Below are 27,414 nucleotides of genomic sequence, written 5' to 3' on the forward strand. Positions count from 1 at the left end.
TCCACGGAAAGTCATGGTTCAGGGCTTCCTGGCCATCGACAATACGGTCAGCAGTTTTATGACCACCGCTTAGTCTATTAGCATCATGATTATGGCGGCCATCAACAGTGGTCAGACCACAATAGGGTAGACTAATACCATTGGACCGGTAGTTGCGACACTTGTCCAAACATTTAGGATATTGTTTGCATACCTGTGCGCAATCAGTATTATCTGCTGTTAATTGATTATTATTATTATTACTACTACTACTACTACTACTACATGTAATAATTAATATATTTGTTATAAATATGTTGTTTAATATTAATAATTTCGATATTATTGATGATATAATAATTAAATAGTAGTTAATAAACATAATTAATTAATAAAATTTTAACATATTTATTTATTTGATTATTATTGTGATTTTTTTAAAAAAAATAAATAAATAAATATTTAATGATTTATATTAATAATATTGTAAATGTAATGTTTAGTTAAAAAAACAGTAATATTACCTTAAGTTTGTTATTAAAAAAAATATATTTAATGTTTGATATGTATTATGTAAGTGATTGGAGTCTCATATTACCTAAAAATTAAAAATATTATAAATAATTATTTTTTACTACTACTACTACTACTATTAAAAAATAATTTATTAAAACAATGATTTAATTTATAAATAAAAATTTGTTTTTTTCTATTAAAAATTTTTTTCTAAATTTTGATATTATATAACTATTTTTTATATTACAAAACTTTGTACAAAAAAACAAAAGCGATAAAATTAAAAAATTTGAAATATTTTATTATCATAAATTATAAGTATTAATTTTTTTTAGATTAAATAGTTATTTTACAATTAATTTTTATAATCTATAAAATAAAATAAAAAATATATATTTTAATTAAATTGCAACAATAATTGATATAATTGTAAAAAAAATATTCCACTTATTGATTTAAAAAAAACATATTTAATAATAGAAATAAATATCAAACAATAAAAAATGTTAGATATTATTATCTAAAAATAAAGTATTAATTTTTATTTTGAAAATATATAAAAAATAAAAAATAATACATAAAATATTTGATAGATTTAATTAATAGAGATAGAGATATGACAAACAATTTTATTGATATAATATATATATATATATATWAATTATATATAATATTTTAATATATATATATATAAATGTTTAAGTTGTTTATGCTTTTAAATTAACTTCAATTAAAATAATCAATTTTTAAAAGTGATAAAAGTCTAATGGAAAATATATATCATATATATATATATATATATATATATATATATATATACTGTATATGTAGATACACAATATATATACTGTATATATATATTATATATGTACTGTATATTAGTATATTATAACTGATAATAGCAATCTAATACAACAATAACAAAATAATAGTAATAGTAATATAAATAATAGTATATAAATATAAAGTTTTAAATAAATAAATTTCCAAAAACATTCATAAACTTATAATTATATTTACTGAAAAAAATATTATACAATCATATTATTATTATTACTACTATTACTACTACTATTACATTACTAACTACTTATAAATAAATACTGTTTAAAAAAAATTATATGTATAATGAAATTATTATTATTATTATTACAATTAATTTTGTGTTTAATTTTATTAAACAATCAATTGATTGACTGTTCACTAAACGATAGACTCGACTGTTGGTTGGAATGTATGTATAAATAAATAAAACAAATAACTAAATATTTTAATTAAATTTTTAAAAAAAATATATTTGTTTTTTTATATTTAATAATTTTTTAGATGACTTTAGCGTCGATAAAGACTCATGTGAACAGAGAGGTTGTATTTGGGACGGAGAAAAACGGCCAAACGGTGTTCCCATTTGCTATTTAGACAGGAATCGTGTTGGCTATAGACGGGTAGGCGATGTCCGCAGCAATACATCAACTGGTGGACAGTTAGATCTGTCGCTGAAAGATACGGCTCGCCGGGTATTGAAAAATTCGCCACAAATTGAATCCGTACGGTTTGAATGGACATATCTGACCGATCGTATAGTACGGGTAAAACTGGTTGATCCGAAGTCCAGACGATACGAGGTTCCTGTTCAGCAAAACTTTCCGCTTTTGGTGGAAAAGACTGAACCAATTGATCCGAAAAAACTTCAATACAGTGTCGACATTAGCGATGATAAACAGGATTTTAGTTTTTCAATACAACGAAAGTCGACTAAAACTAAATTGTATACAAAAAACAAACAATTATTAAAAATAATTATAATTATTATTAAAACTAAAACATTTAATAAATAATTTATACACAGATTTGACACATCAATCGGTGGTCTAATATATAGCGACCAATTGCTACAAATAGCCACACGTTTGCCGACCGGTAATGTGTACGGTATGGGCGAAAATACACACCATTCCCTCAGACATGACTTTACCAACTATAAGACATACCCATTGTTTACACAGGACAGGGCTACTGGTGATGTATGTACAGTAAAAATCAATTAAATAAATAAATAAATATTTTTACATAAATCTATTTGACTTAATCCCTAATGATTAATATATATATATATACTTAATCTATATATTAAAATACTTATCCAATAATAATATTAATTATTATTATTATTACATATTTTTTAGGAACAGTTCAACTATTATGGTGTCCATCCGTTTTATACATGTCTGGAAAGTGATGGTCAATCACATGGCATACTATATCTAAGCAGCAATGCTATGGGTATTAGACTAATAGGATATTATTATTATTATTTATTCAAAAATAGTTTTATTTAATTATTATCAATAATAACTATTAATTTAAAAAAAAAAATCAATAAATAGAGTATACATTACTACCTGAGCCGGGTTTGTCATTCAAAACACTGGGCGGTGTATTAGATATGTTTGTATTTGTTGGCGACAGTCCGGGTCATGTGATCGAGTTGTATACATCGCTAATCGGTCGACCAATTTTGCCCCCATTCTGGGGACTGGGCTATCAGTTGACTCGTTGGGGATTTAAAAATACGGATGATTTGCGTGCAGTAATCGATCGCAATCAAAAAGCTAACGTTCCTCTGGTATGTTATTATTGGTATAATTATTATTATTGTTGTCCACAAACAGTATAATACTGTATAATACATATTAAACTGATTATACATTTTCAATTTATTTATTGATACATTTAAAAAAAAAAAATAGGATGTCATGTATATGGATATTGATTATATGGATCAATACCATGACTTTTCCTATAATAGACAATCATTTGCTGGTTTACCGCAATTGATTCATGAAACAAAATTGAATGATAACTTGCACTGGACATTGATATTGGATCCGGCCATCGAGGCCGTCGAAAAAGATAATCCCGTATTTATGGACGGCTATAACCGAGATGTTTATGTCAAATGGGATAAAAGTATAGCCAAACAGGATAGGTATAATCCGCCGAATGTACCGTCGGATAGGGATGTCTTGTATGGTAAGGTATGGCCTCGAGGACCGGCAGCTTTTCCGGATTTTTTCAAAAATGTTACACATGAATGGTGGATCCGATGGGTCGGCCAATTGCATAAGGATCTACAGTTTGACGCCCTATGGATTGTAAGCACTTATAATAATAATTTTAATAAGGTTTGGTCGGCTTATGTATGTACTGTACTCTAGGATATGAACGAACCGGCCAATCAAAATGATCAAATCTATCACTGTCCACAAAATAAATACGACTATCCAGCTGTTAGGACAAGTATGTCCTAATATCTAGATAATTAACTAATACACTATAATAATTGTTTTATAGTAATATATTATTATTATTATTATTATTATTATTATATGAACCTATAGAAGCTCTCTATGGAAACGGTGTACGCGAGTTAGGCCACAAAACTTTATGTATGACCACCAAACAGGGCGATCATAACGAGTACCTGCACTATGATGTCCATTCACTGTACGGTCTAACCGAAACTATGGCCACACAAAAGTACTGTTTTTTTTTTAAAAAAAACTAATTTTAGTAAACAAGTAATTGTATTGAAGTATATACCCGATTGTTGTTACACCCGATTATTTAGGGCTATCCACGCAGCGACCGGTAAACGCGGGTTTGCCGTTAGCCGATCGACATACGTATCGTCCGGCCGTTACGGCACCCACTGGTTGGGCGATAATTTCAGTGTCTGGGATAACATGAAGTTCTCGATTATTGGTATACTTGAGTTCAATATGTTTGGCATTAATTTTGTAATTAATATTTATTAATTAATTTTTTGTGTGTCTATAACATACACATACACATACACATACACATACACATACACATAATTATTGAAAAAAATATAAAATTAATAATTATTATAATTTTATTTTGAATAACAGGTCGGACCAGATATATGCGGATTTCTTAGCAATACTACACCCGAACTGTGCAAACGGTGGCACCAATTGGGCGCCTTTTATCCGTTCAGTCGTAATCATAACTGTATCGGTAATCGAGATCAGGACCCGGCCTCGTGGATAACAGCCGGACATCCGGAGGTTACCGATGCCATGAAAGTGGCATTCAGTTTACGCTACAAACTGCTACCCTATTTCTATACACTGTTCTATAAGGGCCATACCAGGGGCCAGACAGTTGCCCGACCATTGTTTCACGAGTTTCCTACTGATAATAATACCCATTCAATTGACGAACAGTTTATGTTTGGACCGGCAGTACTGGTCTCACCGTTTCTCTATGAGGTATGTATTAGTCTGTAAAGCACAGGTAGTTATATAGCTAATTATCTCATAAATTAGGGCCAAAAACAAGTCAAAGCTTACTTACCCGACACTAACACTGTATGGTATGATTTAAATCTAAATCAATCGAAACCGGGTTATGTAGTCATCGATGATAACGGTATGATACCTGTCCATCTACGGGGCGGTTATATACTACCAATTAGTTCGGAACCTAATCACGTCAATACCCGTACCGTTCGGGAGGGCGGTCTAAATCTGTTGGTATTACCCGATCAGTCGGGCAGAGCTGTCGGCGATTTTTTCTGGGACGACGGCGACAGTATTGATACCATTGAGAAACTGGAGTATAATTACTATACGTTTTCATTGGAAAACAATACATTGGATTTGACGGTTGAAAAACTGAATTACAAAACAAAACAACTGATAAAACTGATAGAAATAGTGTCCAGTAGTGAAGGCCAGACATGGACTGTAACATTAGATGGCAAACCATTACCATTGGAGGTCAAAGTTCACGGAGGAGTGGCTCAAATACCCGTTAATATTGATTTAATCGGTAAATCGGTCGGCGAAAAGTGGTCATTGAAATGGAAACCCGCATTTTAATAATATTTATAATAATAATTATATTTTAATTAAATTTATTTATAAACAGATATTGTATAATTAACTATTTTTAAAAAAAAACTAACAATTGTTTAAATATAATAATAATAATAATAATAAAGAGTTAAAAAATATATACTAATTGGTAAAGTCATGTCAAAAGGGAATGGTATGTATTTTCGCCCATACCGTACACGATTGCCCGACCGGCAAACGGGTAGCTATTTGTATAGCAATTGGTCGCTATATATATATATATATATATATTAAGACCACCGATTGATGTGTCAAATCTAATGTCAAAATTATTTATTAAATGTTTTAGTTTTAATAATAATAATAATTAATTAATTAATTAATAATTATTATTAAATAATTGATGTTTTATGTTTGCATACAAATTATGTTTATCATCGCTAATGAAATTGAGTAATATTTTTTGTAAATCAAATAAACATATGTATTATAAAGTATTATATATATATATACCGTATATATAGCGTTAAATATATTATTACTATTTTTTATTTTACACTTCCTTTTGAAAATTCCCAGAAAATATACTTTTTCTTTTGTTTATCACTTGTTGAACCAAAAAAGATATATAAAAAAATAGGTCTAATAAACAAAACAAATAATAATTAATATATTTTTGTCTTTATATTTTAGATTTTCAAGAATTATTTGTATAGTATTACTAAATTTACACTATTTTTTTATTATATTTGATACATATATATCAATAATATTAAAATTATTATACTAACAAAAAATATATTATTTTGTTTTAAATGATAGAGTAATAATAAAAATTTTGTTGTTATTATTTGGAAATTTCCCATATATTGGTTAATTACCGAACTCTATAATTATATGTACAGTATATACATATTATATATATATTAATTTGATATAAATTAATAAAAATAAAATATTATTATTATTATTTAGTAATAAGATTTATTCAAAATGGCTGATTATATTAAACACAAGTTAATTTATTTTCTAATTATTTTGATGTTGATAATTATAATTAATCCAAATAATTATCATGCTCAAAAATTACCGCTAACTAATAGAGATGAAGCTAGACTATTGAGACAAATTGAAAGTATAAATATATTTTTTWTTTTTTTAGAAAAATATACATATATTTAATTAAAATTTATTTTATTATTAGTTTTTATAATTATATTATAATTATAATAAATATATTTCTATAGGAATATTTCATTTGAAAAATGATGATGATGATGATATGGACATAAGTTATCCAGATAGAAACTATGGTCATCTAGCTAATTATAATTCAGGTATTATTATTATTATTATTACTTATATGTGTACATGTACAATATAATTATAATTTTAAAAAAATAACATTTTAATTTATAAAAAACACAATTAATTAACTTATTAATTATTAAAATTGATTTTTTTTAATATATAGAAGTTTTAACAACAAATTACATGAACAAAGTTTATCCAGATTCTAATACAGGTATTTTATAAAATTAAAAATTATTTAAAATATAATTTATTATAATTATAAAACAATTTACAGTATATGATATATACTAAATATTTTTACAGTATTTAGCTTATACTGTAAATGTATGTTTTTGTTTTAAGTTTAAATTATTATTTGTAATATTTATACTAGCTAAATTTGTTTTTAAAACTAAACCGATAAAACACATACAATTTTTAATTAAATTTTTTTACATAGAATTTATATTAAAAACAAAAATAAAAAATAGTTATTGGTAATATTTATATATATATATATATATATATATATATATGTTTGAAATATTACAATAAATTTCAATTTAAAAAAAAACATTTAATACTAATACTAAGTTTCAATAACAAAAAAATGGCTAAAATAATTATTTTATTTAATATAGATATGAATATATATATTTAAAAATTAATAATTATATATGATTTACAAAAAAATATATAATTATTTTTTTTTGTTATTTACATCATTAACAATAACAACAAATATTCACACTTTTTGTTTATAACATATATATTAATATACATAATATATATATATATCAGGGTTAAGCAAGGTTTTGGATTTTAGGGGGGGGGTAGACCGGGGTAAAATTTACAAAATTCTCAAAAAATCTTGGGGGGGGGGTATTGGGTGGGGTAAGATTTTTATTGCATTTTTAAACGGCAATTTTTTCAAAAATCCAAAATCAAGGGGGGTCTAGAGAAAATTCCCTAAAAATTCCTTAAGTTCCCGAATATTCCCATGTAAATTCAATAAAATTCCCACAAGTTCCCGTATAAATTCCCGGGAAAATAGGTAAAATTTCCAAAAATATAAAAAAAACTTAAAAAACTTAAAAATTAACAAAAATTTAAATTTTAATAAAAAATAAATATTTTTTAAAAAAATTTTTTTAAATTAATAAAAACTTAAATTTTAACAAAAAAAATAAAATAATGTATTTAAGATTTAAAAATAGTTGATAAAAGCATTAATGATACACTATGAGTTATTTTTAGTATTTTAATAATTTTTAACTTTTAACATAATTAATTTTTTAAACAATACTTAATGTTTATAGTTTGTTATATATTTTTATTTTTATACAAATACTGACTGAATACTACTTATTTAACTCAAATTTCGTTAAAGTTTAATTATATTAAGTACAAAATTGAAAATATTTTTAAATTTTTTATTTAAAATTTAAAAATTATTAATAAAAACATAAGTATTTATTGTTTTATTAACTTCTTAAACTTATATTTAAATTGTAATATGATTACTCTTTTCAACAAATAGGTAATTTTTAATTTTTTAGTTTATTTTAATTAAAATAATGTTATTTTTTGAAGACTTTTAACGTTATTTTAACTATTTTTAATCAATAATTAGATTTTTATAAATATTAAAAACATAAAAACACTTACTAAAATAGTATCAACTAAAATTAAAATTTTTATAAATTTCAATAAAAAATTTTCGGCGCCTTCGGCGCCGAAATTTTAGGGGGTATATATATATATTTTTAAGCGACAATTTTTTCAATTTGGTCAAAAAGTCTATATATAATCCCAATTTCTCGATCTTAGGGGGGGGGGGGGGGGGGTATTTTGGCCTACCCCCCCCCCCTACCCCCCCTTACTTAACCCTGATATATATATATATATTGTTTCTAACCTAACCTAACCTCAATCATCATCAAGATTGCAATCAGCACCTGATGTAGGTAGATGCAGGGCTATAGTACCTAGATGGTTTTGTAATTCAAGCTCAGGTATCTGTCAACAGTTTACATATGGTGGATGCGGTGGCAATGATAATAGATATGATAGTGAATCCATGTGCTATAGTAACTGTGCAGATAAATGCCAACCATCATCAGCACCGGTATATAGTAGAGGTAGTAGTAGTAGTAGTAGTAGTAGGAAGCATGGTAAACAGTTGACCGATTCAAATGATCAAGGTAATTATAACTAACTAACTCTAAATATAAAGTATTTATATTAATTATTATTATTATTATTGTATTTTTAAAATTTTAAATAATTATTTTTTTATTATTAAAAATTATTATTATTTTTGTTTTTTAAATAGAATTTTTACCCAAAAAAAATCATATGGACAAAACTAATTATAATCCAGGTATAATTATTATTATTATTATTACTATTATTAAATAAGATATATAATTATAAAAATTTTTAATTATTAAATGCCAATAGTGGGAATGGGTGTATAGAGGGTGTAGACTGTTATTTAATAAATTATTAATAATAATTGTATTTAAATTGTTGACAAAAAAAATTTAATTAACCAATATAGTTAATTTATTTAAACAATTATAGTTATAATTAGGTAATAATATAGTTATAGTTTTAAAATTAAATTAGTTATAATTTATCATATTTTTTATTTGTTGTATAATTAATTATATGTTTTAGATAGATGTTTTGAAAGTCGATTGTTTTTTAAAAAGTGTAAAAATAATTATCAATTTATAAATTAGCTGATCTAATCATAGTTATTTTTTTTAAATGACCTATTAGAATTAATATACACGAAATATATATATATATATATATATATATATATGCAATCTATTATTTATATTATTTAATTAATATTATTTAAAAAAAAATATTTTAACAATTTTTATGATAATTTTTGTTATTTAAAAAAATTAATATTTATATATTATTAAAATTAATAGATTGTCATTTACCGTCCAATAAGGGAGTGTGCAGGATGGTACCATATCCTAGATGGTTTTGCAATTCAGGCACCGGTAGGTGCCAACAGTTTCTATATACTGGTTGCGGGGGTAATGACAATAATTTTGAAGATGAAAACAATTGCTACAATAGCTGTGGACATGTATGTAGTGGTGGTAGTGGTGGTGGTGGTAGACATCATTAATTGAAAAACAAAAATMTTTTTTTTTTTAAATAATAATTTAAAACGTTTTAAAAAAACAAAATTAATAATAATATAAATTCAATTTTAATTATTTTTGAAAATAATATATTTTAAAAATTAATGATTAATATTATTATTTTTTTTTAAAAAAATTATTATTATTAATTTTATTATTAAATTTATTTAAATTAAATAAAATTTATTATTTTAACTAAATCAATAATTATTTTTTTTTTCATAAATACTATGGTAGCTATTACAAATAAATAATATACTATAATAAATAGTTAGATTTAAATTTGTTTAAATTTAATAGAATAAATATTTAAATAACAAAAAATAATACATAAATTATTATGCAAAAAATATTATTACTAAAAATTTTAAAATATTATTTTTGTTTTATTATAACTAAATTACTTAATTAATAATTATTATGTTGTTGAAAAATTATACATTAATAATACAGTATATACAGTATATACAGTATATACAAGTAGATCTTTTTGAAAAAACAAAATATTTAGTTTTAAAAAATGAAAATTCAAATTTAAAAAATGTTGTTTTAATTGTAACAATCAATGTTTAAATTCAATACATTTCTTTTTATTTATTAAAATCAATTATTAAAAAAACAATAAATAATTAAAATCAGATTTAAAAACAACATTTTATTATATTATATAAAAGTTATCTAAAAAAACAAACAATAGTTTTGTTTTTGTTGTTGTTTTTTAATAGTTGTTAATTAGTTGTTAGTATTTATACATCCGGACCATTAAAATCAAATGGTTTAGCTTTAGGTATAGGTTCAGCATCAACTGTGCTTGATACTTAATTAATAAGTTTTTTTTAATAAATAGAAAAAAAAATTAAATTAAAACAAAAAAAAAATTAAACAAAAATCAATCAATCAAAATAAATAAAACTTACGAAAAGCAATGATAACAACACTAAACATTGAAACCATAAAAACTACAACAAAACGATTCATTGTTATATCTAAACAAAAAAAAATAAATAAAAACTAATTAAATAAAATTAAAAAAAATTAAATTAAAACTTTTAAAAGTTTTTGTTAATAAAAATTTACTTAATTTTTTGTGTCTCTGTGTGTGTATATATATTAATAAAAATTGATTTTATTTTTTATTATTTTTTTTATATTATAAACACTATCGGGACTTATATATCCTATAATAGTTGTAACTCAATAAAAAAAAATATGTGTTTAAAAAATTTACTTAATTAATGAAATTAAATATTTGATTATTGATTGACGTCAACAATAAACCGAAAAAATTTCATACTTTTTCWAAAAAAAACGGTTTTTTTAAAATGTGTTTTTCAATAAAAATTTAATTTTTTTAATGATTTTTTTTGTGTGGTTTAAAATTACATATATTTTTTTTGTCGTCGATTTCCTGTCTTCAAGTAATATAAGGTAACTAACATTGAATACTATATATATATATATATATTTACAGGAAAGGTATAGGGGGTGGGGTCGGGTGGGGTAAAATGATAAAAATCTTAAGGGCAGGGGTGGGGTATAGGGTAGGATGAACTATTTTATTGTTGTTTTTGATAAAATCTAACTATGAATCCCCACCCCTCCCCACCCCAATAAATGTCATATATATTTTCATTGAATAAAAGTTTTAAATTATTTTATTATTATTATTATTATTTGTATTGAAAAAAAACCTAAAAATTTTGTTTATCATCGCCTGAGATGTCTGTGACACTGTATTGAAGTTTTTTTTGTGTAGATTTCCACTAAAAAAGCGGAAAGTTTTTGCTGAACAGGAACTTCCATAGCGTCCGGACAATTGGGTCGACAAGTTTTACCCGATCGGTCAGATCAATGTCCATTCAAACCGTACGCGGACTCAACTTGTGATCATTTTTTTTTCAATACCTGCGCTCGAGCCGTGTCTTTCAAGCGACAGAGCCATCTAACTGTCCACCAGTTGATGTAGTAGTGTTGCGGACATACCCTACCAGTCTATAGCCAAACAACACGTTTCCGATATAACTAGCAAATAGGGGAACACTGTTTGACCGGTTTTTTCTGAGTCCTAAAATACAATCTCTTTCTCTCTCTCTCTCTCTCTCTCTCTCTCTCTCTCTCTCTCTCTCTCTCTCTCTCTCTCTCTCTCTCTCTCTCTACTCTCTCTCTCTCTCTYTCTCTCTCTCTCTGTTCACATGAGAGACCTTATCGACGCTAAAGTCATCTAAAAATTTTTAAAAAATATTTTTTACAAAATTTAATTAAAATATTTAGTTATTTGTTTTATTTATACATACATTCCAACCGACAGTCGAGTCTATCGCTTATAGTTTATAATATATATATATATACTGTATCAGGGTTGCTAAAGGTTTTCGATTTCAGGGGGGGGGTATAGGGGGAGGTAAAATGGCAAAATTTTCGAAAAAGCTTGGGGGGGGGGGGGTATAGGGGGGGGGTGAACATTTTTTATTGCATTTTTAAACGACAATTTTTGCCAAATTTGAGTAAATTCCCATTAAATTCCCATTAAATTCCCATTAAATTCCCATTAAATTCCCATTAAATTCCCATTAAATTCCCAATAAATTCCCACTAAATTCCCACTAAATTCCCGCTAAATTCCCATTAAATTTTCAATAAATTAACAAATAAAAATATTCTCAACTTAATTTCTCAATACTCAAAATGTTTTCTAAATATTAAAAATTGCATAAATATATATATAACAAATATAATTATAATTATTAAATAAAAATATTATTTAGATTTTAAAAAAAATAGTTATTGATTAAAAATTAATGATATAATACTATTTATTAAAACGTTTTAATAATAATAATAATAAAATTGGCAGAAATAATTATTAATTAGTTCTAAATAATTAATTTAATTTAAAAATATATATTTTTTTAGTATTTTATATTGAACCATAACTAACACATTTTAATACTGTATTTATTAAAACGTTTTAATAATAATAATAATAAAATTGTCAGAAATAAATAATTAGTTCTAAATAATTAATTTAAGAATATTTTTTTACATAGTATTTCATATTGAAAAATAACTAACACATTTTACTATAAAATTTAAAAATATTAAAATATAATAACTTTAAAATTTATGCTAAAAATTTGTTTTCTACTTTTAATAAGAAATAATATATATAAATATTATCATTTATAAAGGCTAAAAAATAAAATAAAATATTTGATTATTTTTTTTGAAAATTGGTGGGAATTTATTAGGGAGCTTTTTTCCTTGTGGAGTGCCCCAACTCTATTTATGTAATATTTAGTTAATATTATTATTATTATTTTTAAAGCACATAACTAACAAATTTTAATATAAAGTTTAAAAATATTAAAATATAATTATTTTAAAATTTATGCTAAAAATCTTAGTTTTCGACTTTTAATAAGAAATAAAATATATATTATCTTTTATAAACAGCTATAAATAAAATAAAATATCATTAATTTTTTTGAAAATTTGGTGGGAATTTATTTTTTAGCTTGTGGAGTGCCCTAACTAGTGTAAATAATGTTAAATTGATGTAATTAAGCATTTTTATCTATTTATTTTCTATACATAAGCTATTAATTTATATTAAAACTAATTTAATATTTATTTTTTTGTTTAATATAAAATTTTACATAATTGAAAAAAATTTTCGGCGCCTGCGGCGCCGAAAATTAGTAGGGGGCCCCCTAACTTTCTGGCTTCAGGCCAGGGGGGTAAAAGCCAAAATTTCTCGATCTCAGGGGGGGGGGTAAGACGTCTTACCCCCCCCCCCCCCTTTAGCAACCCTGATACTGTATATATATACTATATATTTATACTGTATGTATATATATATATACTGTATATATATACTATATATTTATACTGTATGTATATATATATATACTGTATATATATACTATATATTTATACTGTATGTATATATATATATACTGTATATAACTTCAATTTGATGATCTATAAAATAAAAGTATACTATTTTTTTGAACAAAAAAAAATATTTACAAAAGTTTTTAGAAAATAAAAATAATAATTTTTATTTGTTTCAATTATAACAATCAATCAATACATTGTTTTTTATTAAGAAATTATTACAATAACAACAACAACAACAACAACAACAAAAAATTAAATTCATATAAAAAATATTTTTAATTTTTATTTATATATATAAGTGTATTAACAAAAATAAAACTGTTTGTTGTTGTTGTTTATAGTGTTATATATTGGTTAGTATTTATATAGCCGGACCACCCATAGGTTTAGCTTTAGGTATAGGTTCAGCTTCAATTGTGCTTGATACTTATTTAAAAAAAAAATTAAATGAAAATTTAAAACATTTTAAAACAACAACAAAAAACTTACGAAAAGCAATGATAACAACACTAAACATTGAAACCATAAAAACTACAACAAAACGATTCATTGTTATCCCTATTTAAAAAAAAAATTAAAAACAAATTAAATAAAATTAAAAACAATTTTTGTTTGTTAGTTATAATTTACTTAATTTTTTTTATGTGTACAAATTAAAGTGATATTATTTAATTTTTTTTTTATAAATATTCAACACTATCATCACTTATATATACTAAAAATTTTTTGCTACACAAAAAAATATGAGTTTAAAATTTATTGAAATTAAATATTTGATTTTTTTTTTTGATTGATTGACGTCAAACAAACAAAAAAAAATTGATATTTTAAAAAACAGGTGTTTTTTATGTGTATGGTTTTCAATCCATAATTTTAATTAATAATTTTTAATTTTTTTGTGGTTTAAAATTACTTATATTTTTTTGTCGATATCCTGTCTTAAGTAATACCAGAAACTAAAATATATATATAATTAGTTAGTATAAGTAATATATATATATATATATTAATATATATATATATATATATAAAACTTATATTAGATTTTTGGGAAAGTATAGGGGTTGGGTGGGGTGGGGTAAAATGATAAAAATCTTAAGGAGGGGTCGACAATTTTTATAGCACTTTTTTTGTTGCCAAATTTAAATATAAATTCACCCACCCCCCCTCCCCCCCAAATAAATGCCATATAAGTTAAGTCCTATAAAATAAAATTACTGAATAAAAGATTTATTATAAGTTTCCGATTCAAACATATAGTATTTATTTATTTATTTATTTTTTAAATAAAACTAATATTTATTTTTTAAATAAAACTAATATTTATTTTTTAAATAAAACTAATATTTATTTTTTAATATAAAAATATTTTTATCTCTATTATTATTATGATATTATATTTTTGAACAATTTAGTCAATAATTTATATTAAAAATTTAAAAATATATATTAAAAAAAGTTGTTATTTTAAAAAAAAAAATAGTTTATTATACAATATTTGTTTATAAATAATTATAAAATATAATTAACTACAAATATTATTAAAATACGGGTTTCCATTTCAATGACCATTACTTTTCGCCGACCGATTTACCGATTAAATCAATATTAACGGGTATTTGAGCCACTCCTCCGTGAACTCTGATCTCTGATGGTAATGGTTTGCCATCCAATGTTACAGTCCATGTCTGGCCATGACTGGATCGACTATTTCATGTGAGGCCAAGCACTGATATTATCGCCCAACCAGTGGGTGCCGTAACGGCCGGACGATACGTATGTCGATCGGCTAACGGCAAACCCGCGTTTACCGGTCGCTGCGTGGATAGCCCTAAAATAACAATCGGGTATACAGTTCAATACAATTAATTGACAAACAAAAAATTAGTTTTTTAAAAACAAAACTATACTTTTGTGTGGCCATAGTTTCGGTTAGACCGTACAGTGAATGGACATCATAGTGCAGGTACTCGTTGTTATGGTCGCCCTGTTTGATGGTCATACATATAGTTTTGTGGCCTAAATCGCGTACACCGTTTCCATAGAGTGCTTCTATAGGTTCATATAATAATAAATTACAATAAAACTATTATAGTGTATCAGTTAGGCATATGTTACTTACTTATCCAGATGTGACATACTTGTCCTAATAGCTGGATAGTCATATTTATTTTGTGGACAGTGATAGACATCATCATTTTGATTGGCCGGTTCGTTCATATCCTAGAGTACAGTACATATATAAGCCGACAATATAATATAAAAAATTATTATTATTATTATTATTATTTGTAAATGTGTTTGTCTATGTGTGTGTGTGTGTGTGTCTATGTGTGTGTGTGTGTGTCTGTGTGTGTGTGTGTGTGTGTGTCTGTGTGTGTGTGTATGTGTGTGTGTGTGTTTGTCTATGTATGTATCTATTATATGTGTGTGTGTCTATGTGTGTGTGTGTGTGTGTGTGTGTGTGTGTGTGTGTGTGTGTGTGTGTGTGTGTGTGTGTGTGTTTGTCTATATATGTATCTATTATATGTGTGAGTCTATGTATGTGTGTGTCTATGTGTATGTGTGTATGTCTTTGTGTTTCAGTCTACAGTATAATACACTGTATAGAACATCGTGTTATAGAAAATAATACAACAAAAATAAAATAAATAAATATTAATTACAAAATTAATGCCAAACATATTGAACTCAAGTATACCAATGATAGAGAACTTCATGTTATCCCAGACACTGAAATTATCGCCCAACCAGTGGGTGCCGTAACGGCCGGACGATACGTATGTCGATCGGCTAACGGCAAACCCGCGTTTACCGGTCGCTGCGTGGATAGCCCTAAATAATCGGGTGTAACAACAATCGGGTATATACTTCAATACAATTACTTGTTTACTAAAATTAGTTTTTTTTAAAAAAAAACAGTACTTTTGTGTGGCCATAGTTTCGGTTAGACCGTACAGTGAATGGACATCATAGTGCAGGTACTCGTTATGATCGCCCTGTTTGGTGGTCATACATAAAGTTTTGTGGCCTAACTCGCGTACACCGTTTCCATAGAGAGCTTCTATAGGTTCATATAATAATAATAATAATAATAATAATAATATATTACTATAAAACAATTATTATAGTGTATTAGTTAATTATCTAGATATTAGGACATACTTGTCCTAACAGCTGGATAGTCGTATTTATTTTGTGGACAGTGATAGATTTGATCATTTTGATTGGCCGGTTCGTTCATATCCTACATTACCCCGTACATACATAACATACATAAGCTCATCAAACAATATAAACCAAATTATTATTATTATTATAAGTGCTTACAATCCATAGGGCATCAAACTGTAGATATTTATTTTTATTTAATTGATTGATTTTTAACATACATCACCAGTAGCCCTGTCCTGTGTAAACAATGGAAATGTCTTATAATTGGTAAAGTCATGTCTGAGGGAATGGTGTGTATTTTCGCCCATACCGTACACATTGCCGGTCGGCAAACGGGCAAATTAGACCACCTATTGATGTATCAAATTTGTTATCAAATTATTTATTAAATGTTTTTTTGTTTTAATAATAATAATAATAATAATAATTTGTTTTTTTGCATACAATTTAGTTTTCGTCGACTTTCGCTGTATTGAAAAACTAAAATCCTGTTTATCATCGCTAATGTCGACACTGTATTGAAGTTTTTTCGGATCAATTGGTTCAGTCTTATCCATCAAAAGCGGAAAGTTTTGCTGAACAGGAACCTCGTATCGTCTGGACTTCGGATCAACCAGTTTTACCCGAACTATACGATCGGTCAGATATGTCCATTCAAACCGTACGGATTCAATTTGTGGCGACTTTTTCAATACCCGGCGAGCCGTATGTTTCAGCGACAGATCTAACTGTCCACCAGTTGATGTATTGCTGCGGACATCCCCTACCCGTCTATAGCCAACACGATTCCTGTCTAAATAGCAAATGGGAACACCGTTTGGCCGTTTTTCTTCGTCCCAAATACAACCTCTCTGTTCACATGAAACCTTATCGACGCTAAAGTCATCTAAAAAATTATTAAATAAAAAACAAATATTTTTTTTAAATAAAAAATTCAATTAAAATATTTAATTATTTGTTTTATTTATTTATACATACATTCCAACCAACAGTAGAGTCTATCGTTTAGTCAATCAATTGTTGGTTTAATAAAATTATGCAAAAAAATTAATTGTAATAATAATAATAATTTTATTATACAAATAATTTTTTTTGTGCAATAATTATTTATTTATTTATTTTTTAAAATATAAATTTATAAATGTTTTTGGAAATTTATTAAATTTTATATTTATATACTTTTTATATATAATATTATATTATTGTTGTTTTTGTTGCTATTATCAGTTAATACTTATTATTATTATTATTATTATTATATATATATATTAGTAATACAGTATTATTTAGTTTAAAGTACAAAAAGTTTAAATTTTTGTATTAGGCGTTGTTCACATATTACGTTCGCACTTTTTAAGAAATCTAGACCCCCTCCCTCCCCTATGTTCGCAATTGTTCGCATGTAGTCATTTAAAAAAATTACGTTCGCATGCCTCTAACCGATACCCCCCCCCACACCACACACCACAAGAAATAAAATATTATCTAAATTCGAACGTTCTTAAAGTCTCTACCCATCCCCTACCTCTCGTTCGCAAAAGTTCGCTTTGGCTAACCCCCCCCTCCCCTCAAGTGCGAACGTAATATGTGAACCACGCCTTAGACTTTTATCATTGAATTTTTGTTGTTGTTTTTAGATTAATTAAAAAAAATGATAATTAAATATAATTTATTTTTTGAAAAAGCATAAACATTATTATTATAATTATATATATCAATATTATAAGTAGTTAACAAACAAAAAAATTATATCAATAAAATTGTTTGTCATATCTCTCTATTAATAATTAAATCTATCAATTATTTTATTATTTTTTATTATTGATATTTTCAAAATATATTGTATATCAAAAAAAATTTATATTAATCTAACATATTTTTTTGAAAGTTATTTTTATTGTATTTAATCCATAAGTGGAATATTTTTTCAATTTTATCAATTTTTGTTGCAATTGTTAAAATAATTTTTTTTTTAATTTTCTTTATTACATTACAAAACTTTAATATAACTATTTAATMTAATAAAAAAATTAAATACTTATAATTTTTTTTTTAATTTTCTTTATTACATTACAAAACTTTAATATAACTATTTAATATAATAAAAAAATTAAATACTTATAATTATGATAAAAAAAACTTTAATGACAACAACAAAAATGATTAAATGTTTCAAATATTTTATATTTATCTTTTTGTTATGTTTTTTTTTTTGAAAAAATTAAGTACAAAGTACAAAATAGTTGCATAATAGCTAAATTTAAAGATTTTTTTTTTTAATAAAAAAAGCAAAATTTTTATTTGTAAATAATTTTTAGTATCATTATTATATCTAATGCATTGTTTTTAGATATATAATAGTTTTATAAGAGTTAATAATTTTTTAAATATTTAACGTAATAATAGTAATTATAAATTATTAATTCATAATATTTAAATATAAGTAATATATATTGGTAACATATATTATAAATCTAACATTATTTTTATATATATTAAATTTTTAATTTTTATTATAAATATTTATAATAATAAAAAAGATAAATATAATTTTAAAATAAAATAATAAATTATTACTTATAGTTATATTTAATTATTAAATTGTAAACTATATATATATATTTTAGTATAGATTATTTATTATAAATAATTTATAATTTTAAATGAATAATCATAAAAGTATATGCTAAAATCTTTACTTAAATAATATCTATAAATTGAGTTTATTATGTATTAATATATTTAAAAAAAATTTTTGCAACTTCATTTATAATAATAATTTAGTAATTTATGTTTTATTTTTGTTAAAAAATTAAAATATTACAAATTATATATATATATATTAATAATTATAATTATATAACGATAATAAACAAAAAAATTTTTTTTCCATAACTACTGATAAAATAAAATAGTTTCTATAGAAATCTTATTTAAAATCTATTATTATTTTTAAAAAAAATTATTTAAAAAAAGCAAAACAAAATCTTAACAAGATAAATCATTTATTTTATAATATATAATATAAATTTTCTTAGTTAATTAATATTATATATATATATAATACATATAAATAACTCATATATTTGTTTTATTTAGAAAAATAATACGTAATTTTAAAATAATATAATAATAAAAGCATGTTTTTCCTTATAAATATTTTAATAGAAATATCTATAAAACAATTAATAATTTAGTTATATATTGAATTGAATTGAATTTCAAATTTTAGAATAACAAAAAACAATAATAATGAAAAATATATTCATAATTATTAATAGTTAAATTATTTTAGACTGCTGAAATTTTTATTAATAATAATTTTTGTCATCTATAAATCATATATCAATTATTTAAAGATATTTTTTTTAATTTTAGGTTAATGATGTCCACCACCACCACATACATGTCCACAGCTATTGTAGCAATCGTTTTCATCCTTAAAATTATTACCATTGCCCTGACAACCAGAAAATAGAAACTGTTGGCACCTACCGGTGCCTGAATTGCAAAACCATCTAGGATATGGTATCCTCCTGCACCAACCACGTTTGGGTGCTAATAGACAATCTATTATTTTTTTGATAATTATAATTATTAAGTAACAAAAAAAAGAAAAAAAATTTAGTGTAAAAATAAATTAAATTAAAATAAATAACTTAAAATAACAAAAATTATCTTAATTGCATATATTTTTTTAAAACATAATTACCAATTAATTTAATTTTGTATTAAATTAAATTATATTTTTTTAATAACTATTTAGGTTGTTATTTTTGGGGTTTTATTTATTATGGGGGATGGTGGGGAGGGGAGTCTAGTGTACGTTCGATCAACTTAAATTATGATTGAAAAATTTTGATTAGGACTAGGGTAGAAAATAATATTTTTTTAATTGTATTTTTAGACGGCAATTTATTTTTTTTAAAAAAGATCATTAAAAATATCCCTGATATTCCCATGTAAAATTCACATATGTTCCCCGTTTCGCAAATATCACTTTAAAAAAATAAGTTAATATATTATATACGAAAAATATTCACACATTTCCATTTTTGTCATATTTTTCTAATTAATAATTTTTTTTCTTATAATATCTTAATTAATAATACTAAAAATACCTGGATTATAATTAGTTTTGTCCATGTGATTTTTTTCGGGGGGTAAAATTTCTAATTTAAAAAAAATAAAATAATTATTACTCAAATATATTTTATTAGAATATTATTATATTATTAAGTTACTCTATACCATACAATAGCATAGCAATTGACAAAAAAAACCAATAATAGTTTAATAATCAAATTTTTCTATTGTTATGCTTAAAAATAAAATTTATTTAATTGTCTAATATGTTATAAATGCAACTTAAAATATAGATTTAAAACTTAGATCTCAACAATATATATATATTTTTTCAAAATAAAAATTTACACAAACTGACCCTTACATATTTAGCACCTATTTATGCTCTATATATACTACAGTATTACCTGTATTATATACCGGTGCTGCTAATCCAGATGGTTGGCAATAATATAAACAGCTAGTATAGCACATAAATTCTGTTTTAAAATTATTATTATTACCGCCACCACCACCACCACCACCCACGCAACCACCATAGTTAAACTGTTGACAGGTATCGTCGCTTGAATTACAAAACCATCTAGGTTCAATAGCTTTACAAACACCACCATCACCAACAGCATCGATGGGTGTTAATTGACAATCTTGATTGATTAAACAATTTTTAGTTTAAAAAAGAAATTAATTTAAAATAAATATATATATCAAAAAAAAAACAAAAAACATTAAAATATTAAAATATTTTTTTTTAATTAAATCTTTATACACATATATATCATATATATATTTTTGTTTTAAATAATTGAAAAATAATTTCGATATATATATATATCTGATTGATTGAACAATTGTTAGTTTTAAAATAATATATATATATCTTGACAAAAACATTAAAAATCTTTATACATATATATCATATATATATATATATATATATATATATATATATTTAAATAATTGAAAAATAATTTCTATATATATCTGTGAGTTATATATTATTTTTAATTAAAAAAAATATTTCAAAATATCCTCATACCTGTATTAGAATCTGGTGAAACAATTTTGTCCCTGCTACTTTTAGCTAATAAACAATAATAATAATAATAAGTTAATTAATTGTTTGTTTGTTTGAGTGGTTTTATATTTAAAAAATATTTTTTTAAAAAAATTATAATTATCTGTACATATAGATACTGTATATAAGTAATAATAATAACAATAAAATACCTGTTTTATAATTACTTAGATGACCATATTGTCTATCTGGATAACAAAAAAAATTATCGTAAAAATTGTAAAATAATAGAAATAATTAATTGCATATATTTATTTAATGTGTATATTAATACAACAACAATAAATCATTAAAATTATATTTTAAAAATGTGAAATATTTTTTTTTATAAATATAAATCTATATATAAAAATAGAAATAATCAATTGCATATATATTTTTGTTTCTTATTTATTAATTTTAATTATCTTGTCATCAATAATTTAAAAAAAATTAATAAAATTGTATCATTTTTTAAAAAATAACTGATTATATCAGATAATTAATATCTTGATAATTATTTTTACATTTTAAAAAAACAATCAACTTTAAACATATCTTCTATTGCATACAATTTAATTATACAACAAATAAGAAAATTTTATCTAATTTAATTTTAAGACTTAATTAATTAATAATTAATAACTTAATAATATTATTACTTAATTATAACAAAAAATTATTTATAAAACTATTATTTTAAATAAAAATAAATTAACTGTATTTTGGTTAATTAATTTTTTTTGGTAACAATAAAATACAATTATTAAATAAAATAAAAGTCTAGACCCTCTATACACCCACTCTGTTAATTATTTAATATTCATTTAATTGACATTGAATAATAATAATAATAATAATAATAATAATAATAATAATAATAATAATAATAATAATAATAATAATAATAATACCTGGATTATAGTTAGATTTGTGCATATGTTTTTTGGGGGGTAAAATTTCTATTTAAAAAAAATAATTTTGTTTATTAAAAATTATGATTAATATAAATACATGGTAAAAAAATTATATATTAAGTAAAATAATTTATTTCAATAATTTATTTAGCATTTATTTATTTTTTGAAACTTTTATATATAGTTTTAGTATAAATGCTAAAAAAATATTTATTGAAAAATATTACAATAATTATTATTTTTATTAAAAAATCTTTGTTAAAAAAATTTAAAAATTATTATGTAAAAGTGTTTATGTATGTTTATATTTTTAGATTTTAATTTTGACAAAACAAATCTAGCTAGTACAAATATTTCAAATAATAATTTAAAGTTTAAAACAAAAACATACATTTAAAAAAGTTAAATACTATAAACATGTTTTATATAGTATTATATATACTCTAAATTGTTTTATAATTATAATTATAAAAAATTATTTTATAAAATAAAGTTTATAATTTTAGAAATTTTTTAAAAAAAATACCTAAATCAGAATCATCTGGATAAACTTTGTCCATTTAATTTTTTTTGTTAAAAATTAAAAAACAATAATAATAAATTAAATGCGTTTGTTTGAGTTTTTTAAAAAAAATATTTTAACAAATAATAATCAAAAAAAAATATATAAATATTTTTTTAATTTTAATTATATGTACATGTACACATATAAGGAATAATAATAATAATAATATTACGTGTAATATAATTAGTTAAATGATGACCATAGTTTCTATCTGGATAACTTATTTCCCATTCATCATAATCATTATTTTTCAAATCAAATATATCTATAGTAATAATATTATTTAATTTAATTTTATTTTTTTAATTTAATTAATTATTAAAATATATATATTTAAAAAAAAATTTTACTTTCAATTAGTCTCAATAGTCTAGCTTCCTCTCTATTTGATAGGGGCAATTTTTGAGCATGATAATTGTTTGGATTAATTATTACAAACAAAAACAACAATAAAAATAATTTAAAAATTAAATGCTTTTTAATAAAATTAGCCATTTTTTAAAATAAATAAATTATTACTAGTTTTTTTTTAATTATTTTTTACAACATTATATCAAATTATTTTTAAAAAATAACTATTAATATATGTAGAGTTTAGACAACTTTCCAAGTGTTATGGAAAGTTCCCTATTTTAAAATTATTTTAATTTTTTCCCTAATTTTTTTTATTAAAAAAATGTTTTATAATCACTTAGTTAATTTTTATATTTAATTTATTACAAGTAAATACTACGAAAATTTTGTAAATATTATTGAAATTATTTAATATATATATATATATATATTTGATAAAAATTTGTGTTACTATTCAAACTATTAGATTTATTATAATTATAATTTTTTTTTTTAAATCTTATTTAATTTGTTGTTTTTACTATTTTTACACAATAAATTAATTGGGAATTTCCTAGGGAATCAAGAAAATAGTGAATTTTTTACATAATGAAATGTTTAAAACTAATTTTGATGAAACTTTATTAATTAATAATGTATTGAATACTATATTGATATATATATATATATATACATACATATATATATACTTTATAACACATATGTTTGTTTGATTTAGAAAAATAATTGAATAATAAACATGTTTTTTTTAATTATAATTATTTTAATAGTATATAAATATAAAACAAACATATATATATATTGAATAGTAATTTTTAAACAAAAAAAAATAAAAATTATTGTTAAAACAAATTTCTAATAAAATTAAAATAAATAATTTTTGTAATTTATTTATTTAAAATATATAATTATAAGTATTTATAATATACATAATATGTTATTATTTTATAACATTAATAATTTAAAATTATAATAATTAGATAAATATTTCTAAAAAAATATTTATTTTTTTAAATATTTAAAAAACTGTTACATTATTTTTTAAATTTTAATTAAAAAAATATTTTGTTTGTTTGCTAATAAAAAATACTGCAAATATTTCACATTTATTACAGTAATAACACAATAATATTTAAACGGTTGGATTGGTTGCTTAAGGTCTCCGGTGCTGACTCGACGTTATCGGCACCAAAGTGTTGTCGGTCCTAGCGTTGAGTCGGCACCAATCCATAGTAGTGATGACATCTGCGGCCACGGTATGGATCTGGCGTTGAGCTGTGACGGCTTTGATGAGCCGAACGTGATGAGCGGTGTATCAGCCTAAGTGTTGAGCGGTGCTGTATCGGTCAATGAGCTTAACGGTGCTGTATCGGCCTAAGTTCTGAGTGGTGGTGTATCGGCCAATGTGTTGAGTAGTGGTGGTGGTGATGGACACGGGAAAATGGAACACGCGACTGACACGGCAAGAGAGCCCAGAGATGAAGTGAAGAGAGAAAGTACGGGCCAAAGGCCCAAATGACTTACTCGTGACTTATAACCAAAACCGAGATTTATTTAACACTTATAAAATAAAACTAATACAATGTGATACACTATACTAGTGTATCGGAGAGTCGAGTGGCGGCAACCGACCAGTTCAGTAGTTAGACAACTTGTGTCGAGCATTTCACTCGACTGAGAGCTCAGCAGTCTGATCGCTGCATAAGCCACTGCCTATTGCGCGCGCAAACTGCTAAACTCTGTATTCATATTTGATGACAACTTTTACATACACTACTACTTTGCTCTTATTGGTTAATTTAAACTCTGCCTATTTTTGATCAGTCGCACACTACCACCTAAAATCAAATTTTCATTTGCATTAAAATACAATACACAAGTGCGCATAGAAATTAATTAATTCATTAATGTTAAAGTATAGGAAACAAAAACCCTTGTTAACCCCTGTATATAAAATATTTAAACCAATGGTTAAATAGCATTTACTGAAACGCAAGTGCGTCACTGCATTTACTGACACTATATGTGTTACAAACTAAACCTATATGTTTGTATGTTAAAGTATAGCTAATGTTATTTCTATGGCAATGTTAAACCCATATTTATAATAGTGAATGTGCCGCTAATGCAATTCCTATGGGTATAGTAAACACATACTTTATAATACTAAATAACCCGTTAATGTTATTTCTATGGGAATACATATCTCATATTAACTATGTATTTAATACACTAAAGCATTACTGTAGTTAAAACATATGAGAAGTTATATAAGTAATTAAATTTATAATTTGAGTACATTTACTATTGTTTTAAGTGATCTATTATTATTCCGCTACATTATTATAAATATACTTTATATAAAGTATATTTTTTAAGAAATGTATTAGTTATATAATGTTATTTATTTTTATAAATAAAAATCATACAATGAATCAAAATAATAATAGTATTTTAATTATGTTGCTTAAATATATCAACTATACTGACAACATTTATTTAGAATATAACATCAATAATAATAATAATAATAATAAATTTAAACTAATAATTATTATAAAAATTCTAATAAATCTATTTGTCATATGTTTAATAATCTATTGTTATTACAATAATATGTTAATTAGTTTATTTTATATTTCATTATTAGAGTTTCAATCAACAAAATCACAATTACTACATTTATTATATAGTAATTTTAATTCTTACATAATAATTTTATATATTTATTAATTTAAAAAAACATTAATTATCGTATATCTTGATAACACTTTAAGATAATAGTTTTGTATGTATGTATGTATGTATATGTATGTATGTATGTATGACACCTTTTCCCAACAACCATATTTTAATTCAAATCTAAAAATGTATTGTTTCTTTGCAGTTATTTTATATATATTTTCAATTTTTATTAAAAGTAATGTGATTTCTATGTGAAATTTTAAATGTTTATTGAACTCAGGTAGATTTTAGGCTCATGTAGGCATAAGATATATAATAATATTTTGATATATTGTATTAGTCATAGGGCACCGGGAGGTTAGCTACTTGTGGTAAATTTATATAAAATTAACTAAAATGCAAAAATGTTCACAAATATTTTTATACTGTATTGTTAATATTTTTTTAATTTATAAATAATTAATAAAATTATTTTAATTATTTTTGTTTTAAATAGAAATTTTAACCAAAAAAGCATATGGAGAAAACTATTAATCCAGGTAAATAAGATATTTAATTATAAAAAATTTTACTTATAAACTGAACAATATTGGTAGTGGTTGTATAGTATAACCTAACTTAAATGTAACTTTATATATTGCATTATGTTTAGCTCAGCATAGAGATTGCAGTCCAAAATTAATTGAAAAGTTTATAGATTATTTAATATTATTGTAACTTATATTATGTTATTAAATTTATAAATTTTATATTTTTAAATATAATAAATACTATAATATATATAATAAATTCATTCATACAACAATTATTTCATAATATAAATTTTAAT

At 23.1% G+C, this 27,414-nt stretch overlaps 5 protein-coding genes and 3 long non-coding RNA genes across 8 annotated transcripts in view; 3 read left to right on the plus strand and 5 right to left on the minus strand.

The window, feature by feature from the left end:
• The window catches only part of LOC128956835 (U21-ctenitoxin-Pn1a-like), a 3,038-nt gene extending 2,816 nt beyond the window's left edge, over positions 1 to 222 (minus strand). Inside the window, exon 1 of the mRNA XM_054302547.1 lies at positions 1 to 222. This exon is cut by the window's left edge and continues 130 nt beyond it. Coding sequence (XP_054158522.1) covers position 1 — 1 coding nt within the window. The 5' untranslated portion in view covers positions 2 to 222.
• A 1,437-nt stretch (positions 223 to 1,659) lies between these two features.
• LOC128956802 (sucrase-isomaltase, intestinal-like) lies at positions 1,660 to 5,462 on the plus strand. Its single transcript, XM_054302515.1, has 11 exons — positions 1,660 to 1,729; positions 1,822 to 2,263; positions 2,345 to 2,519; positions 2,682 to 2,778; positions 2,883 to 3,121; positions 3,246 to 3,650; positions 3,714 to 3,795; positions 3,897 to 4,035; positions 4,127 to 4,295; positions 4,431 to 4,793; positions 4,851 to 5,462. The coding sequence occupies exons 3-11, from the start codon at positions 2,430 to 2,432 to the stop codon at positions 5,403 to 5,405; spliced, it is 2,139 nt and encodes a 712-aa protein (XP_054158490.1). The 5' UTR covers positions 1,660 to 1,729; positions 1,822 to 2,263; positions 2,345 to 2,429; the 3' UTR covers positions 5,406 to 5,462.
• A 96-nt stretch (positions 5,463 to 5,558) lies between these two features.
• Positions 5,559 to 10,101, plus strand: LOC128956836 (thrombin inhibitor hemalin-like). Its single transcript, XM_054302548.1, has 5 exons — positions 5,559 to 5,632; positions 8,619 to 8,878; positions 9,010 to 9,057; positions 9,626 to 9,808; positions 10,085 to 10,101. The coding sequence occupies exons 1-5, from the start codon at positions 5,559 to 5,561 to the stop codon at positions 10,099 to 10,101; spliced, it is 582 nt and encodes a 193-aa protein (XP_054158523.1).
• A 394-nt stretch (positions 10,102 to 10,495) lies between these two features.
• On the minus strand, positions 10,496 to 11,009 carry LOC128956930 (uncharacterized). The gene is made up of 3 exons (XR_008484536.1): positions 10,925 to 11,009; positions 10,765 to 10,833; positions 10,496 to 10,664 (listed from the first exon to the last, which is right to left on the minus strand). It is a non-coding gene; the product is annotated as an uncharacterized LOC128956930 (long non-coding RNA).
• Positions 11,010 to 13,928: 2,919 nt separating this feature from the next.
• LOC128956928 (uncharacterized) lies at positions 13,929 to 14,431 on the minus strand. The gene is made up of 3 exons (XR_008484535.1): positions 14,378 to 14,431; positions 14,237 to 14,305; positions 13,929 to 14,173 (listed from the first exon to the last, which is right to left on the minus strand). It is a non-coding gene; the product is annotated as an uncharacterized LOC128956928 (long non-coding RNA).
• Positions 14,432 to 15,513: 1,082 nt separating this feature from the next.
• On the minus strand, positions 15,514 to 17,082 carry LOC128956872 (sucrase-isomaltase, intestinal-like). Its single transcript, XM_054302585.1, has 7 exons — positions 17,078 to 17,082; positions 16,913 to 16,994; positions 16,673 to 16,811; positions 16,414 to 16,582; positions 15,870 to 15,970; positions 15,658 to 15,799; positions 15,514 to 15,578 (listed from the first exon to the last, which is right to left on the minus strand). The coding sequence occupies exons 2-6, from the start codon at positions 16,989 to 16,991 to the stop codon at positions 15,724 to 15,726; spliced, it is 564 nt and encodes a 187-aa protein (XP_054158560.1). The 5' UTR covers positions 16,992 to 16,994; positions 17,078 to 17,082; the 3' UTR covers positions 15,514 to 15,578; positions 15,658 to 15,723.
• LOC128956873 (uncharacterized) lies at positions 16,764 to 17,795 on the plus strand. Its single transcript, XR_008484530.1, has 3 exons — positions 16,764 to 16,817; positions 17,151 to 17,279; positions 17,373 to 17,795. It is a non-coding gene; the product is annotated as an uncharacterized LOC128956873 (long non-coding RNA).
• A 2,425-nt stretch (positions 17,796 to 20,220) lies between these two features.
• LOC128956800 (thrombin inhibitor hemalin-like) lies at positions 20,221 to 24,015 on the minus strand. The gene is made up of 9 exons (XM_054302511.1): positions 23,897 to 24,015; positions 23,719 to 23,811; positions 23,508 to 23,531; positions 22,979 to 23,026; positions 22,238 to 22,273; positions 22,047 to 22,091; positions 21,415 to 21,654; positions 21,043 to 21,093; positions 20,221 to 20,491 (listed from the first exon to the last, which is right to left on the minus strand). Exons 4-9 carry the CDS (start codon positions 23,001 to 23,003, stop codon positions 20,301 to 20,303), a joined length of 588 nt encoding a protein of 195 aa, XP_054158486.1. The 5' UTR covers positions 23,004 to 23,026; positions 23,508 to 23,531; positions 23,719 to 23,811; positions 23,897 to 24,015; the 3' UTR covers positions 20,221 to 20,300.
• Between the last annotated feature and the right edge of the window lie 3,399 nt (positions 24,016 to 27,414).

The sequence above is a fragment of the Oppia nitens genome, unplaced genomic scaffold, assembly GCF_028296485.1.
Source record: "Oppia nitens isolate AA-2021 unplaced genomic scaffold, nextdenovo-longstitch-racon4-pilon3 scaffold33_pilon_pilon_pilon, whole genome shotgun sequence".
Classification (NCBI taxonomy): Eukaryota; Metazoa; Arthropoda; class Arachnida; order Sarcoptiformes; family Oppiidae; genus Oppia; species Oppia nitens.